This window comes from Camellia sinensis, chromosome 1 (genome assembly GCF_055761805.1).
Source record: "Camellia sinensis isolate YWXY chromosome 1, ASM5576180v1, whole genome shotgun sequence".
Classification (NCBI taxonomy): Eukaryota; Viridiplantae; Streptophyta; class Magnoliopsida; order Ericales; family Theaceae; genus Camellia; species Camellia sinensis.
This window is the reverse complement of record NC_138961.1, coordinates 41,485,244-41,502,835: the sequence shown is the minus strand read 5'-3', so window position 1 is coordinate 41,502,835 and position 17,592 is coordinate 41,485,244. Positions and strand designations below refer to the sequence as shown.

The 17,592-nt window shown below is 33.8% G+C and overlaps 1 protein-coding gene and 1 long non-coding RNA gene across 3 annotated transcripts; both read left to right on the top strand.

Annotated features, from left to right (window-relative positions):
* The first annotated feature begins 3,543 nt into the window (after positions 1-3,543).
* LOC114297088 (uncharacterized) lies at positions 3,544-8,065 on the top strand. Of its 2 annotated transcripts, XR_014333895.1 has the most exons (5): positions 3,544-4,446; positions 4,770-4,853; positions 4,918-5,038; positions 5,268-6,725; positions 6,839-8,065. It is a non-coding gene; the product is annotated as an uncharacterized LOC114297088 (long non-coding RNA). The 2 variants fall into 2 exon arrangements; XR_014333894.1 differs by having other exon boundaries at positions 3,703-4,446; positions 5,268-8,065.
* Positions 8,066-10,280: 2,215 nt separating this feature from the next.
* Positions 10,281-12,131, top strand: LOC145793599 (uncharacterized protein At3g06530-like). Its single transcript, XM_082876464.1, has 4 exons — positions 10,281-10,359; positions 10,845-11,007; positions 11,394-11,469; positions 11,635-12,131. Exons 1-4 carry the CDS (start codon positions 10,308-10,310, stop codon positions 11,770-11,772), a joined length of 429 nt encoding a protein of 142 aa, XP_082732590.1. The 5' UTR covers positions 10,281-10,307; the 3' UTR covers positions 11,773-12,131.
* Positions 12,132-17,592: the final 5,461 nt, after the last annotated feature.

Here is a 17,592-nt window from a genome sequence, read left to right as displayed (position 1 = left end):
GAGCACTTCGAATTCAGAGGCTTGAGTGATAGATTTTCATGCCGATCAATTTTCGACATTGCAAGGATTGTGAATAATACATCCCGTGTCTTTGATTTCCTGTACCAAATAATGTAGACTTGTTAGGCACAAAATAAAATAGAAAGCTGAAAAACTTACTCTAGTGGTAGAGCATTAAAAAATAGTATCGCTCCGTTGTAAGGAATTGCTGAGTGGAGCAAGTTGAAGCAGATTGTTGAGTTGATTTCTTGCCCTTGAGCTAGTATTTATCGTGGTTGTGTTGAGTCGGAGTAAGCTAGTCCTGCATTGTATAGAACATATATTTGCCCCTTTATTTTCGAATGAAATTTTTTATTCGGAAGAAATTTGAAATGGACTCTAGCCAAAATGATTCGGGCTGTCAGGTGGCTAGGAAGTCACCAAATATTTGTTAGTTGTTGAAATCTGCAAATTTTAGGTATGAAATTTGCAAAATCAAACCGTATAGATGTATCCGGAATGCTCCAAATAACTGGAAACGACTATTGGATTGTTGTGATTGGATCTCAGACAACATAGATTTCATGTTGCAGAACCAAAAGTAAAAGAAATCCAAGTTGTACGTCCTGCCCCAGTTGGCGGTATATGGCTAAGGGGATGAATGAAGGATTGGCAAAGATGGATGATTGTGACCTAGCTTCATGAGATTGCGGTTGAAATTGCATGCCGATCAGACACGATCTGACAGTTGATATATCATTTAACATCCTCGATTTGTCGGTTCGAGGATCCCAATGCTCAAAATTGGCAAAATTGGACTCCAAAAATAGAATCTACACGATGAAAAACTATAGAGTAGGTATCCTCAAAATTGGACCAACGATTAACCCGAACGTGGTAAGATGCAACGGTACACTTTGTGCCGAGAAGCGCACAATAAATCCTTATGTCATCTTCTTTATGCAACACATTGTGAAAGGCAGAATGCTTAGATTTAAAATCGTGACTTTGAGACCCTATATCTCCTTTGTTTTAAGTCCGATTTTGTGTTGGACTCGTCTCAATGAGTACTTCACACATGCAAAACTTGATTTCGATAACTTCAGAATTTTCAATTTTTTGAAAATTTGGTTTGTTGCGCAACTATCGGCGGACGTCGGTTAATTTTTCGCTCTTTTGTTTGGTGGGTCTGGACTCTTCAAATCGACACGAACCTTCTAGTACATTCAGATGATGATTTCGATACCTCCAAAATCTTGACAAATTTGAAGCCGAGATACTAGTTCTATGCCGAGATAGTAATGCTGAGCAATATTGTTGTACTTCCAAGAATTAAATCATGAGATTTTTGCTGAAGAGATAGATGAATTAATAATTATAGTTTTTTTTTAATGTCTAATGCTGTGGAGCATGTTGTCGAGATGTGACTCCAAAAAGAGAATGACTAAATTTATTCTCGGCATCGCAATTGTAGCCAATATGATTAAAGATATATACTTGCACTATTCATGACAATTATCATTGCCGATGAGCTTGACGGAGTTGTGGTGTCGAGTGTCAAAAAATAGTCAAGCAACTGCGTATTCAAGTTGGTAGCTACTAGGCATTGCCAATTGACCTGTGTTGCCGAGTAATAATGTTGCCTAAGTCATCGTTGGGCTTTATTGATGTAATTTGGTGTTTTGGTGTTGTTATCTTCTTGGCATTGTAGTTCAGAAAGGTGTTGGACATGGTTTGAGTGTCAAATTAATAATTGGTAGCTGAGGTTGTCATTGAACGGTGATGACATCGGAATACATGGATGTTCCAAAGGCCGGTTCACACAGAATAGTTGCCGACTAATGCAAAGGTCCATGCGTGGGTGTGCCGAATAACCATTGTCGATAGTTGATAGTTCCGTTGGTGTCAAGGAAAATGGACGGGAGCTTATTTTCTTGGTGAGGTGGTAGCTGAAAAGTGCAATGCAGTGCCTTTATTGGCGTTATTGATGTTATTCAGCTCTTAGCTATTGCCGAGTAAGCATAGTTGTGATAGCCGAATCTTGCGTTTGTGAGCTTATGATCACAACGATTTTGTTGAAGTTGCCTTCAGATCAAACCTTTTGGATTTAGATGTATATATATATATATATATCCTCATAAGTAGCCGACTATCCCTAAATTATTATTATTATTATTATTTTTAATAACTCATGGCCCTGTCTTTGTCACCTTCTCTTGCTGGGAATACTTCTAGAGAGAGAAAAAGTGAACCCAACCTTTGGATTCCACAGAAATTTTTAGCATAGGTATATTTAAGGCAATAAATAAAGAAACAATCTTAGGGGTGGATTTGGCCGAGCAACCCTTTTTATAATGCCAAAAAGAAACTCTCATAAACAAAAATGTGAAACCCATTCTTAGAGAGAGAAAATGAAGATGTAGAAGTAAATTCATGAACTCTGTTTTATTTTATAACTTTTCATCAAGATTTACCATGAACAAAAGTTTCCATAGAGTTTGTAAGCAGAAACAGATGTATGTACAATTCAAGAATTGGTTTTACAATAATTTTAAAATAAGTTTAATCAAAGAGAAAATTCAAAGCCTACCCATAGCTCGTGATGCTTCAACCATCAAAGTGTTGTTGAATTTTTACTTACAATAACATGTTTGCTATTTACTTTGTTGAACTCTTTCAGACGATTCTCATAGACGGCGCAAATTGTGAGATTTGGAAAATCCTCTCACATGGATTGTAGAGATCCAACAACGAAATGAGTTTTGCCTTGTAAATCTGCAAAGATAAGTATGGTTGGCACTACCCAACCGGGGTTGTCGGCCAGAGACACTTCGATGATAAAGTTATCAACTTGAATCAAAGAAAGAAGATGTAGAAATGAAGGGTGTCTGTGTGTGTTGTGTTGCAGAGATTTGAGAGCCCGCTACCTTCTATGTCCTCCTTTCCTTTTATAAAGGTGTGATATTTGCTTGATAGATATTTGTTTGGTGGGCTTGCTTCTTGGTCTTGGCCCATTCTTATGACTTGTTTGGGTTACTTCCAATAAGCTGATATATTTTTTTGAGCTCCCACAATCCTTATAAAATGTTATGTTGAATTTACCCCCCTTTTAAAATGATTTTTCCATCTTTATAGTTAAAATTCTCCGGCAAATCTTTATTCACATAATATTTAGGTTATCTTTTGTGTCCGTGTTGTCTTGATCCTTTTATTATTGTTATATTAAACTAAGCATTTGGTTGATATGCTTAATAGCGCCATTCCAAACTGAAACGATTTAGGTACTCATCATTTCATTATAATTGAAATATACCACCATTGAATTTTTCTACTGAAAGAAAGAATACTTATGCTCTATTCGGTTCATTAAAATAAGATGAAATGGAACGAAATGGTAATTTTTAAACTTTATCATGGAATAATCATGGTGAAAGATTATTTTATTTGTAATGTATTTATCATTATATTTTTAGTCTAACCAAATATGGGAATGAAATATTTTAATGGGATGAAATATTTTGATGTGATGATCATTTCATTTCCTTTCATTCCAGTGAATCACTACAGGAAAGAAGGGTTTAGGTGGCGTTTTTTTAACGGCGTTTTTTAAAACGTCACTATTTTTAATATTTTACGGCGTTTTATAAACGTCTTGTTTTTCTTTAATTGAAACGGTGTCGTTTTATGAATAGGAGGCGTTTATTTACGCCTTCAAATGCATGTTGTCTCACGCGCTTCTTTGTCCAATCTGAGAATCTCAACTCCCAAATTGAATCGATGCACTAACAAATAGTCTCTCTCTCTCCCCGTTGTCTAAACCCTCAGAAATTGAAGTTGCTTATCAATGGAATGCTCAGAAATTGAAGTTCTCTCTCGAAATCGAAGTGGTTCATCAGAGTGATTTCGAAGTTCATCTCAGCGATTCAGATCTCGAAATCGAAGTTCATATGTCGAAATTTTAAAATTCTGAGTTCAAATCACTTCGATTTCATATTGCAATTCAAATCTGAGTTTATATCACTTCGATTTTGATTTAGATCTGAGTTCATATCACTTCGATTTCGATTCAAATCGTGATTCAGATCTCAGCGATTCAGATCGGTCTCAGTGATTCATATCTCGAAATCGAAATCGAAGTTCGATTCAGATCGTGATTCAGGTATCAGCGATTCAGATCGGTCTCAGTGATTCATATCTTGAAATCGAAATCGAAGTTCGATTCAGATCGTGATTCAGGTATCAGTGATTCAGATCGGTCTCAGTGATTCACATCTTGAAATCGAAATCGAAGGTCATCTCAGCGATTCAGATCGGTGATTCAGCTTGGTGATTCAGAGGTTCAGATCGATCTCAGCGATTCAGATCGGTGATGAAGACAGTAAGATTACCACTGTTCAACTAAGGTTACTGCAATTTTTCCACAAAACATTATCACATGTTCAGGAGACACAACTTATGATGAAGACAGTAAGATTACCACTCTTTATCTCTTCATTTTTTCTTCTCCCTACAAATCCCTTCACATATCCAATATCCAAACATAGCTCAAGCATTTTACTTCTTGTTTTTCATGAGTGACATGGGATTTGCTTATATGTCTTTGATGTAATAATGATTTCATGAAGAATTTACTTCATAACAAATTCTTCTGGTCTTGTGAATTCTGAAATTAGGGCTGTAAATTTGATGCAAAATTGCTAGTTATGACAAAGGTGGAATGTATAAACTAACTTCTTGTGAGATATGATTGTTTTGATTCTTGTTTTGGATTATATAATGGTAAATTTCAGGAAATTCTAAGAGAAGGGCAATACTGTTGGGAGTAGGAGCATTAGCTTTGATTTCATGCCCTGCAAGTTCACTCTTTGCTGAAGGTATGATGGTTTTTTTAGATATACCACATTAATGTGTGCATAATTTATGAAGTCTGTTGTTTAGGAATTTGATTTCAGAGGGCACGATTCTGCATTCAAAGACCGATATCTGCAATTACAAAATGTTCGGGTGAGCGTTGGGAATGCCCTGCACTCAAATTTCTCTGACAACCCTGACCAAGAATGTATCCTTGCCACAATTTTGCATGTACAAACACATATATCAACACACATGCATTTGAAAAAGAGATGGCATGTAAACATACATTACATGCATAGATGAGAAATTATGTAATGGATTGAGAGTGATCAATAATTATATTCATAATGTTAATGGATTTACTTGGCTAAGTATTCCATATATATATTATCTTGCTTTCCCTAAAAATGTGACTACTTGACTGTGTTTCGTAGCTATTAAACAGGAAAAGCTGATCCTTGGAATGCTGAGCCCTATCGATGAATTCTCCAACATAAATAGTAGGAACAACCAGTGAATGATACTAAACAGAAAGCAAAGGTGTGATGTCTGAAAGTTGATTGCTTGAAGAGGTAATATGTTAGTAACTTGAGATCCTTTGTGATTGTTAATGTTAATTGGATGGTTATAGGCAATGTATGAAGAAGTTTATGACAAGCTCACATGTGATTGATCCGTGTTACATCTAGTGATTCTTTAAGGATGTATGGCCTGCAGCCCATCGTTTTGGCCCGGGTCCAGTCTCGCCCTCCTATCTCAGGTAAGGCTAGATATATGGAACATTGCTTGGTCTGAAAACCCAACCCGGTTTCATGAAAACAGAAGCATAACTAAGTATTAATTTAAGACAAGAAGGCAGGCAACCATAGACCACAAATTTATTCTTGCATAAATAGCTTTTACTGCACTTTATTTAGATCATAAGAGCCAGTGGAGTTACTAGATTATGAACATTATTACTTAAGAAACAAATTGATGTTGTTATGCATCTGAAATACATTGACTTGTAACAAATAAATAGAAACAGAAAATTGAAGCTTGGTATTCAACAGCAAAGCATGACTTCTATGCCTGTATGTTGGTGTCAACCAATAGCTATAAGGTCTACGAGTAATTTTTTTATATTTTATTTTGGGAGTCAAGTGGGTTGAAAAAATTGAATATGGATTGCAAAACATGCAAAATCCATATAACAATGGATTCCCTGGGATTGGAGCCTGGAATTAGTTGGATGGATTAATCTTATAAATTGTCTGTTGAGCTTTTGGGCAATTTACGTCCTTCTAAAAATAGTTCTCCTAGTTTTGCACCCTGCATGATGATGTGCTTCCTTTGGTTATCATGTTGTCACCAGTTAGGTTGCATATCCAATATTACCATCACAATCTAGTACCTTTTGATGCTTGGACACTGTGGTAGTTTTCCTAATATCTGCGATAGTGTTGTTATAACAAGAAGACTAGATCGTTCTCACTTAGTATCAAACAATAATTGAATTTGTTCAGTGATTTTGTTGAATACATGAGTCCCTGATTTCCTCTGGAATTTGCATGCTCATTCACTTATTATGATTGCTTATCCTGTAAAATGAAAATCAGAATCTGTGCTTGTCCAAGAAGTTCCAATGATTTGATACAGCTGCCTGATCTTCTGCATTTTCAGTATCAAGTGAATAGCTTAAAACAGTTAGCCTCTCTTGAAAGAAATTGAGGAGCTAGGTGCTTGCATTTCAAGGAAAGACAATGATAGCTACCCGCATTCTATTATCTGCAACAATTTTGTTCTTCTTCTAAAGGTCTACTGGTTCAGTGGCTAATACTCTGCCTACTAACCTTAAAGTTGTGAGTTCTAACCTGAGGAAAGCTACTTTGTGCGGTGATGCCAAAGGTTAAGTATGTATTCAATGTACCCCTCCCAGACCCCATCTAATGGGGAATTAAACTGAGCGTACTTTTTTTTTTCATCCCCCCCCCCTTTTTTTCTCTGAAGTTTTACTTTTTCCTAGATGTCACTGACAGTTGTCATATATGTTGGAAAGAGATGATCATGGACCCTCGTGTATCCAATCTCACCCTTGTGATTGGTGTGAACCTTCCCATGCATTGATTGTTGTGTTGGACAGAATGTTTGATTGATTGTAGATGGATGAAGCACAGACCACTGCAATAGGTTGCTTCTGGTCTGAAACTGGCTAAATTATTTTCGACAAATCCTGAAAAGGGATATATACACATCAAAAACAGTTCATCCATGGAATTTTGAATCATTAGTACAAAATGAAAGCAGGGTAGAGGTGCTTTTAGATTGCTGCGTGATTATTGATTATTACCTGGTTATTCAATGCCATAACATAGCCTCATCATATGTAATTTCACCAATCAAATCAAATTTGACTGGTGAAATTAAATTTTGCTTCTGTACTCTCATACACTGTTTTTACCATGCTTACTAGTCTTATTAAATGGAAAATTTAGAATGAAGTTATAAACAAACCCATGCTATATGCTTCAATAGTTAGACTGCCTGGCTGTCATGGAATAATAAATTCATATTATTGGGTGTAGCTATTATGATAAGTGTTGAGATGGATGAATTTATGTCTTTGCAAGCAATTATATGGTTCTGCTTGTTATTGGTTAAAAGTGGCTCCAATCAGAGATAAAATGAGAGAGTTGGCTAAGATGGTTAATTTGTTAGGAAATTATTTGGTTCAAGTGTTCTTGTATCAATTAGAAGGCTTGGAAGAAACATGGCATTTCGGCCATTAGATGAGATATGATGGCCTTTTATTTAGAGAAAGATGGCCCAAGAACGAACAAAGTAGCAGAAAAGATTTGTAGAGCTACCAACAACAAATATTACCGTCTTTACAGTAGTGGTATCACTGCTTGCGACATGTCATAAAAGTTGGTGCATGTTGCTAGGTGTTGTGGTATTCCATAATAGAAGCTGTGAACTTCTTGTAGTCTTTGTTTTAGTCTGATAGCATTTATGTGAGAGACGGGCACTTTTTCTTCATTGTATTGGTTTTATTGATGCTGACTTGGTGAGTTTAAATCCCATGATATCTTTATTTAACCAACCTAAACTCATCATATTCTTGTTGGATTTGTTGGAAATGGAGTGAAATATGTTGGGCCTTGCTTGAAACCCTTTTATCACTTGCAGATATATATATATATATATATATATATTTTCTGGTATCTTATAGTTAGCTGATATTGCACTTTCGAAACAGATAAAGATAGATGACTGCCATCAAACATGGTTGCATCTTCAGAATGCTCCAATCATGACGAAGATAGCTGATTGAGATTTGGTTTTCCAGACGCAAAGGTACAAAATATAGTTAATATGCCCCTTATCCAAAACGGTTGCAAATCATACATGATTTCGAGTGTATTTCAATCCTCTCAAAAAAAAAAAATTTAAAAATAAAAGTAAATCCGCATCTACCCCCTTTGTTCTTGCCGTTGTATTGAGGGTGGTTTAATTTTTTCTTCTACTTTTCTGGCATTTCGGTTGATTGTTCCTATTTCCTCTGTTAAAAAGAAAAAAGATTAATCTCCATGTGAAGAACGCTCAACGGAAAGAATGCATCAGCAAATTAATTTGAGATTCCCCTAATTTTGTTTCAATTTGGTTGCCTCATTGTTTTATCAGAATTTTAATTTTTGGTTTCATAAGATTAGGTTTATTTTAGTTTTTAAAACTTTTACATGAAAATGAACCAAAATATTATATTTTTGGATGCGTTATTCTGTAATAAAATATAGTTAATATGCCCCTTCTGGAGTGTTTTAATCTCTTGTACTCATGATTTATTATATTATATTTCAAGCTACAAAATATAGTTAATATGCCCCTTCTGGAGTGTTTTAATCTCTTGTACTCATGATTTATTGCACAAACAGGCTTCGCTTGATCAATCTCTACCTTTCCAGGGAAACGGTGCTATTGCACTTCTTCTTGGTGCTTTCTACTTGCTCAGTGGATGCTACTCACTGCACTTGGGTCACTTCAGAGGCATATTCATCTCCCTCAATTGTCTTAGCTGCAAGGGGTGCACATGGTAACAGGGTCATTTTTTATGATTACCGCGAAGCATACTTCTGGCTTTGGCAGAATACTCCTCCAGATGCTAAGGTGATGTCCTGGTGGGATTAAGGATTTGATACTCCCTTGTAGTGTTTTAGTGTTTTCCTTATTCCATTGAGACAGTTTGGGCTCTCTTTTTGTATTTTCTCAAAGACATTAGCAGTTGATTATTTAGTTATATAGACTTTTGATTCTTTTTGCAAGTAACAAAACTTTTGATTATTTAGTTTGGGCTCTCCTTCTTTTTATGCTTCATACTTCTTCCATTCTCTCTTTCATACACATGCAAGTCAAAAAAAAAAAAAAAATCTATCTAACTAGAGAAAAGGGCCTAACAGAGGCAAAGGTAAAAAATCCTTTTCACGGCATGAGATGCTGCTTAGATGCTTTAAAGCTGATTGACTAAGACATATCCCTCTCACAATAACCATCAAAGCCAATATATCTCCTCCCAAGTACATTTTTTGGCAAAGTCAGTTTTGGGAAATTTCTTTAAGGTAAATTGTTTGGAAAACCATTCTTCCCTGCTATTGGTGATTCAATTCCTATATCATTTATAGAAAGATGAGGTTCAACTGAGTTTTAATGGATATAGTTGAATCCTCAGATGTATCCATAGTAGAATTTAGAAGTCTTGTGTTTGGTGGCCTTGAATGATATGTATAGATGGAACTGCACCAAGTGCTATCTTGGACTGGTGATAATAAATGCATTGATTGAACTACTTGGGCCTCATTTGGATGTAGTTACTTTTTCAATTCTGAAATTACATCTGAGTGCCACCGAGAACTATGATGTTTGAATTTTTGCAGACAAAGGTATAGAACAGGAACACGAGTGTTTTTTAAGTATAAATTGTGGATCTTGTGTTTATCCAAACTTTCTTTGTTCAATTAGAAGCACTGTGGTTCAGACAACTTCGGAGTTGGACAAGGTTAGTTTTCATTTTCTTTGTTAGGGACCAATATTTTCTAAATGTTTGTTTGACTAAATACATAGACGTCGTTTAGCAAAGCTTTTAAGTGGGAATATTTGGATTATAGCTTTAGAAAGTGAAGAAGAAAATCAAGTTCAGAATAGAATTAGCTTAAATTTATGTGTGTGTTTTAAAAGCAAGGACCATTGATCTCCATTGAGTATGAAATATCATCTAATTGGTTGGTAACTATGTCAAGTTTAGAATAGAATTAGCTTCATTAATTTATTTGTCTATTTTCTTCATGGTTGAGTTAATGAATATTTTTTTCTCACTCATACTTCTGTGTTTTGTTTAATTTTCCTAATTGCTGTTGCTTATTATGAAAAGATTATTTTTAATAGGCCCATAAGGATGCCACCCTAGTGGTTGTAAATATGCAAAGGCAACAGGTTTATTCATGATTGCATCCCATTGTTGGCTAGCAGAGTTTATCCTTCGAATAATAAATGGTAATCATTTCGATTCTCTGTGAAAGCTCTAGTACTCATTCCAAGTTCTTGATTGTTTTTGGGTGAATTAAGTTCTTGATTGTTCTTTCACTGGAATCTATACTCTGTTTTCTGAATCTGTAACTCTGTCACATATGTATCTGATTTGATTGATTTCTGAATCTATCACCCTGTCATATAGGTAGATAACTAAATTAGTTTTTTTATTTTTTTTATTGTTTTCTTCCAGGATGATAATAGGAAGTGGGTATGCACACTTCAGGATCTATTTGTTTTCTTTGCTGCATGTTAGTCAAATAATGTTTTCCATAAGCATCTTCACTTCCTAGTTACCAAATGCAAGATCTCTCTTGTCCGATTTTTGTCGAAGCTTTTCACTGAAGAAGGTTTTGATCATGGCATCCTCTTCAATTATTTGTTTTGTCGCATTTGTTTTGTTTCTTTTGTTATAAGCAACACTTTTGTCTAAATCCTTAAATTGACAGGGAATAGCACAATCTGGAGTAATTTTCTTGAGGAACTTCTGAGCTTAATGGTTCAACAAAAGAGGCTCATGCTATCAGACAGAAAAGTTTTGCCTTCATTTTTAACATCTTTGCTTGGCTCTTCGTGCCATAGCCTTTTAGTGCCTCAGACAATTGGACAAAGGTTTTCACCTTTTTGTTATGCTTAGTTTTCATCATATCATCATCATACTGTCATCTTCTTTCTCATAATAACCATCATTTCATTTTGTCCACTTTGTCGATATCCATAGAATAGGAAGATCATGAAGTCTATAGTTTAAAAAGAGAGTTGCTTCTGTTTCTTTAAGTAGGCCCTATGAGTTGTTGCCTTTAATAAAATAAAATATTTCTTGATATCCTCTTCATCTTATGTATTTCAATTAGTTTTGTTCTCATTAAGAACTATTGCAATTTTAGCTGTCCTGAATCACTGCTATTATTATCTGTACTAATTTACAAATTGCTTACTGATGTTAACTTTCTGTGTTATAATTTTCTAAATTAACTTGTGCAACTGTCATTTTTCAGATTCAGTCAGTCTATAAAGAATGACATACTAGTTTTCATTCTAGGATTCGCCCTAACTCTTTCTGCATATGCAAAGGTTGGTGATTCTGATTTGGATCTACATAGTGCATGCATTGTATGTCTGTATGCAGAGAAGCTCTGTTTTACTCAAGTGAATAAGATTTTGTAACTACTGCCAAGAATTTTAAAAATTTCCATAATAGCATGAACAGAAAGTAACGGATTGAGTTTTCTTTGGCAGCTAGTCATCCTATCATTGCTCAAAGGAATGGGAAGTGGAATTATGCGTGTTAAAGATGTTGAGTCATTGCTGTCTGAACTTTTAGAAAGACGCCATCAGTGTCATCAAAGGAATGGGAACTGGAATTATGCGTGTTAAAGATGTTGAGTCATTGCTATTATAATTTTCTAAATTAACTTTCTGTGAATGGGAATATGAATATCAAGTTGGGTCAAATGTCCAAATTTGTATTTTGGTGAACTCAGATTCCAATTTGGCTCAAATAGAGGGGCATCCAATTTTGGTGACTCCTTAATGTTATTCAAATGATTTGTGTGAATGTTTTCTTCACAATTATATTATTTGTGCAAGCAAATGACTTAACCTATTTTTTCTTTTTATTTTTTGATTGTGTTTGTTGTTTGATTTTGGTTCAGACACAATCATGTAATGTTTATTTAGTCAATATATTGAAGTAGTTGTAAAATTTTATTCATATTATTGTTATTTTTCAGCTTTATTACAGGTATGTTTTTTAGTTAAATATAACAGATTCAGAACAATTTTTTTTTTAAAAAAAAGATCTATAACGGCGTTTTTTCAAAACGCCACTACAGTGCCAACGGACATTTTTTTTAAAATAAAAAAATCTATCACGGCGTTTTAAAAACGTCGCTAAATATTGGATGACGTCATTTTATCATTATTTATCGCATTTAGCGGCGTTTTTAAAAACGCCGCCTATACTAATTTTACGACGTTTTTAAAGCGTCATAAACTTATAGCGACGGCCGCGTCCTCGACGTTTGGTGATAAGCGTCACTAAAGGAATTAGCGGCGTTTTTCATACATATAGCGGCGTTTTTAAAACGCCGCTAAAAGTCATTTTTCCAGCAAATCGAAGACTACCTTAAATGATTGACTAGGTTCTGTTTCTTTTATATGTTTCTCTCAAATTTTTTCTACTATAATTCACACTTGAAATGTTTTAGATGTACTTCCTGAAATATCTAATATGTTAGCATACAAAATAAAGACTATCTCATTGTAATATTTAAGATCAGAAGGCAACATGTAGCACATATACTCTTCCCTTTTTCTCCATAATCTTAAATTTCTTTAACCATTATCTTATTTATTAACTCTCAAGTTCATGTCGTGTTTTCTTTTGTTGCAGGTCCTCAATTTCATCATATTTACTTACTACAAGTAAAGGTATAACTCCCTTCCCCAACAGTGGCATTGGCGGGTGTTTTAATGTTTATGCTTGTTTTTAATTGATAGCAGGGTACTGACAGGTGTGTTAATTAATTTATATGTTTTTAATTGATAGTAAGGTAGCGTGTGTGTCAATTTATTTGATTCCTTTTAATTGATGGTAGGACACTGACATGTGTGCTATTTTATTTGTTTGGTTTTAGACTTCACAATACAATATCAATAATATTATTGTATGGAGACATTAACAAATACATAGAAAAATATCTATACTAGATATTCTTTGATTGGACATAATTAAGTTTTGGATAATTCACTGCCCAATTTCCAAAGTGTACACTACAAAGAAAAATGTTTTGGAGTTCTAATTCTTGAACTCTAAAGCTAGTTCTAATGAGCTGGCAGTGGGCCCTCACTCACTGTGATGTAATGTTTTGGTCTTGATTTTTTTTTTTTTTTCTCCTCCTTACCATGTCATTAATGTTCTATTAGAGTACCAAAATTAGTGTTCTGAATCATTGCTGTACTGCAAATTCGATAAGGTAGAATTGAGTTTTTGTCAATTGTCACCTTAACAAATGGGCCATCATCAGCTCCAGCAGTTTAACGCAGCCTTGACTGCCTTCTTCACCATTTAAGGAGTTGAGATTGACGAACAAGCATCAGAGTATCATGTTATTGGAAGTGACAATACACACCTCCCAATCATTGTTGGTGTGTGTATCTCATCATGTAAACATAATTGAAATGAATTCCAATCAAATAAAAAAGAGTAAATTACATCAGGTAGCCTTGCATTTTCGGCCAATCATCGAGATATAGTTTAAGGGACAAAATAATATTGCAACTCTTCTAGAAATTTAGCTATTTTAGTTGATTTTTTTTTACTATTTTAATCTAGTTAAAATAATTGTGTTTGTGATGATTAGTGAACTTTTTTTTGGTCGTTGATTTGATGACTGTGAGAGAAAAAGTAAAATGATTATGATTTAGATGTGAAATTTTGGTTTATTGACTATTTTAACTTATTTTGTCTTTGTTGGCTATTTTAACAAAAAATTATCTTCTCAAACACAATTTTTTATTTTTGTTAAAATAGCTAATAAAGACTAAAAATACTAAATAATTAATAAGACAAAATATCATATCGTACACATCAATTAATCAATTTTTTCTTATAACTATCTATTTAACTACAAAAAATAATAAAATAATAATAATAAATTTTACAAATCATCTCAAACACAGAAAACTAACAATAATGAATCAAATTTCCAAACAAGACCAATAAGGTAGAGAGGTTTTCATCAAGTCACCTTGAAAAATGGGCATCACCGGATAGACCATCTTCGTGCCCTTATCCTAAATCTCTTCATTTTTTAATTTGTAGATTTTATTTTAGACTCACGATAATTTGAATTTGTTTATTTTGTAAATTTTATAATGAAAATTGTTTGTACAAATTAATTTCATTGGACATTAGTAAAAAAAGTTAATATATTACATTCTGTTTTATAAAATATATGGTTGAAATTTAAATTCATAATTATCTTTCATTTATATGTTTAGTGATATCTGATCAGATTTATTTTTTACATAAACAAATTTTGCAACAGACTTTGTTAAATAAATAGTTCAGATTATTATTGTGGACTCTAAAATAGAGCGCACAAAACAAACTATGGAGATGTGTAAAAAATAGAGAGTCATTGCTCTAGTATTTTAACGAAAAATGTTTCGTAACTCGAATTTGTGTGGCCCAAATTGTTCGAATATATCAAAACGACGTAGTTTTACTCCTAAAACGACGTCGTTTTGAAACCTTCAAGCCATTCGGATCATGAAAATTCAAACTAGTAATCATTGTTGTATTTTAAAACTGTCTTGACTTTCTTCATCACTATTTATAGAGTAAAGATTGACAGAACAAGTATTGGAGGGAGTATCATATTAGTGCAAGTGAGAATACACATCCAATCATTGTTGGTGTGTATATTTGCGACGGTGGGACTTATTATGAATTCTATTTTAATGATTTAAATTATTTATTTTGTCGAGTATTTTATATATTTTATTCATATAAAAAATTAGATCGATTCAATAATCGAAACTTTTTTAATTTATTGTATTTGTCAAAAAAATAAAATAAAAATTGGATTACAATTATATTTTAAAAATAAATCATCTATTTTTTTTTGTGATAAACGTGATAAATTGTATAATTTACAATTATCAAATTGACCTAACATTTTTTATAAATGAAATATACAAAATATTTGACAAAATAAACTGTTTGAATCATCAAAATGTAATTTGTAACTAGTGTCTTCCAGTCCAGATATTGGATTGGATAAAGAAAATTGAAATGAATTTCAATCAAATGAAAAATGTCCATAATTAGAATACAAAAAACTAATAAATATTTATATTTAGTTTCCAAAATAAGAATTCAAAAATATTGTTGAGTTTTCATTTTGTTCATGCTTCTGTTTAAACTTATAAGACGTTCTATTTATTGTATACTAATCAATCAAAAATTAAGTTTTGCTATCAACATAATTAGATAAAGGCATGCAACAAAAGCCTCATATTGTGAAAAAAGAAACGAAAAATATAGATAAAATATAATTATATATATTTTAAATTTTTATTCAAAATTCATAATCCAAATGTAAAATAAAAGTCCATTCACAAAGAATGAGACTCAAGCTGATTATTTTGAATACAAAAAAAAGTCACTGCGCACTAGGTGTGTGTAAATCTAGCCGGGCCCGGCCCGGCCCATGTCGGGCCTTGCAGGCTCTCTCCAAAATTTGGTCCGGGCCGGCCCATGGATTAAAAAATTAGGCCCAGTTGTATTCGGGCCTCGGGCGGGCTAGGCTGGTGGGCCTAGGCCTAGCCTCGGGCATGGACGGGCCTAACCATTTTTTTTTATTTTTTAAAATTTTTTCTACCAAAATTTTATTATTTTTCATAGAAAAAGACACTGGGCCTTCGGCGTGGCAGGCTTTGGGTCAGGTCTTGAGTCAGCTTTAAGTGGGCCGATGGGCCGGGTCCACGGGCTTCAAAATGATGGCCCAGGGGCTCGGGCTAGGCACGGGCCGCAGGCCCAAACGGGTTGGGCCCACACCGGGTCGCGGGCGGGCTGCGGGCCATTTTTATACTCTTACGGCACACTCATCAAGAAAGAAAAATGACAGAGTGTTTAACTATTAGAACATATGGGCAAAAAAAATTAAGACAAATGGTATTAATAGAGAAAAAAAAAAAAGTCACTTGGCTTATTTTTGGTTTTTCAAAAACACTTTTCAAAAAAATCTACTTTCTTATTTTTCGTGTTTTTTTGACTGAATTTTTTAATATTTTAAGCAAATTTTTTTTTTAATTTTTAGATACATCTAACATAAATACACATAAAAAGTATAATTTTTGTGAAGAAATCTTTTAAAAATTCACAAATACCAAAAAAAAAAAAAAAAAAAGAGAATTTAGTATATTTTTTTTGGTATTTTTATGTATTTATTAATTTTTTAAAATATTTTTTCACAAATATTTTACTTTTTAGATACATCTAAGTAAGATGCATCTAAAAAGGTAAAAATAAATGCTTAAAATTTTTAAAATATTCACTAAAAACAGAATACACGAAAAATAAAAAACTCAATTTTCAAAAAACTCAAACCAAACACACACATTAGTATGAAATGGCACAAAATTTGGACAAAAACACATGAAAAACATCATCACAATTTGAACTTATTGTTTTGCTTGGATTGGGGTTGTTCTTTTTGTTTGGATTTAATTCCTTAGCCAAGTTGTGGCACTTAGCAAATCACAAGGGTAAGACGAATTGCGCTTCCCTTAGACAATTAGTGGATCACAAGGGCAAAATAAATTGTGCTTCGCCTTGGTAAAAAATCCTAATGAGATTAGGCATTTTCTCGGAATAAGACCTAGCAAGGCTAGGCATTTTGGAATAAGACCCAGTTGTTAGGTCCCTACTTGCTGCCAATTCTACGAACAAACATGTCTTATTGAGTTGTTTATTTTCCTTGGATTTTGACGAGATTGCTCGAGCGGTGAAAGCATCGCTTAAGTGAAGATGCAAGCCTCACAGAAGTTTGACGTTACTGCAAAAGTACTTAGAGTTGAGTTTTCAAGCACGAGCGAACTTTCCATCACTTGAGCGAAGTCACTTATGCTGAAACACACGTTTAAGTTGAGCGACTATTCCATCGCTCGAAGCGGTGATCGCGATTCTGCCTGCTATAAAGCTATGATCAAGTTAGTTTCTAGGGTACGACTTCTAGATCTTCTTCTTGGGTATTAGGATTTTCATCTGGAGCTTTTTTGTTTGTTTCCTTTGATATTTGTGAGAGTTTATATCATGAATTGAGTGGATTATATCAAAGGGTTTGTTTTTTGATCGTTCAATACAAAAGAGGTCTTCTTCGGTGGATTCTAAGGATTCGAGCGTGAAGTCTTTGAAGGAGTTCAAAGTTGCTCATGATCGTGAATTCGACGTGGATGTTGTGGATTCGACATCAAGTTGATCAATTCCGAGTCGAAGGCGTTGGTGAAAGAGGCACGAATTGTTGAAGACAATTTTATAGAGTTTGAGTAAATTGTTTGGTAAATTTGCGTTCTTTCATTCTTCAAAGTGGATTGATTTGTGGCGTTTCCCCCGTAATTTTTTTTTTATTTTTTTTATTATCACTATTGGAGGTGCTCCAATTGTGGATTTTTCCATATAAAAATCGT

Coding starts and splice junctions, on each gene's coding strand:
- LOC145793599 (XM_082876464.1), top strand. CDS start 10,308: ATGATTGCATCCCATTGTTGGCTAGCAGAGTTTATCCTTCGAATAATA. Junction 10,360..10,844: donor TATCCTTCGAATAATAAATG/GTAATCATTTCG, acceptor TTAAATTGACAG/GGAATAGCACAATCTGGAGT. Junction 11,470..11,634: donor CTCTTTCTGCATATGCAAAG/GTTGGTGATTCT, acceptor TTTCTTTGGCAG/CTAGTCATCCTATCATTGCT.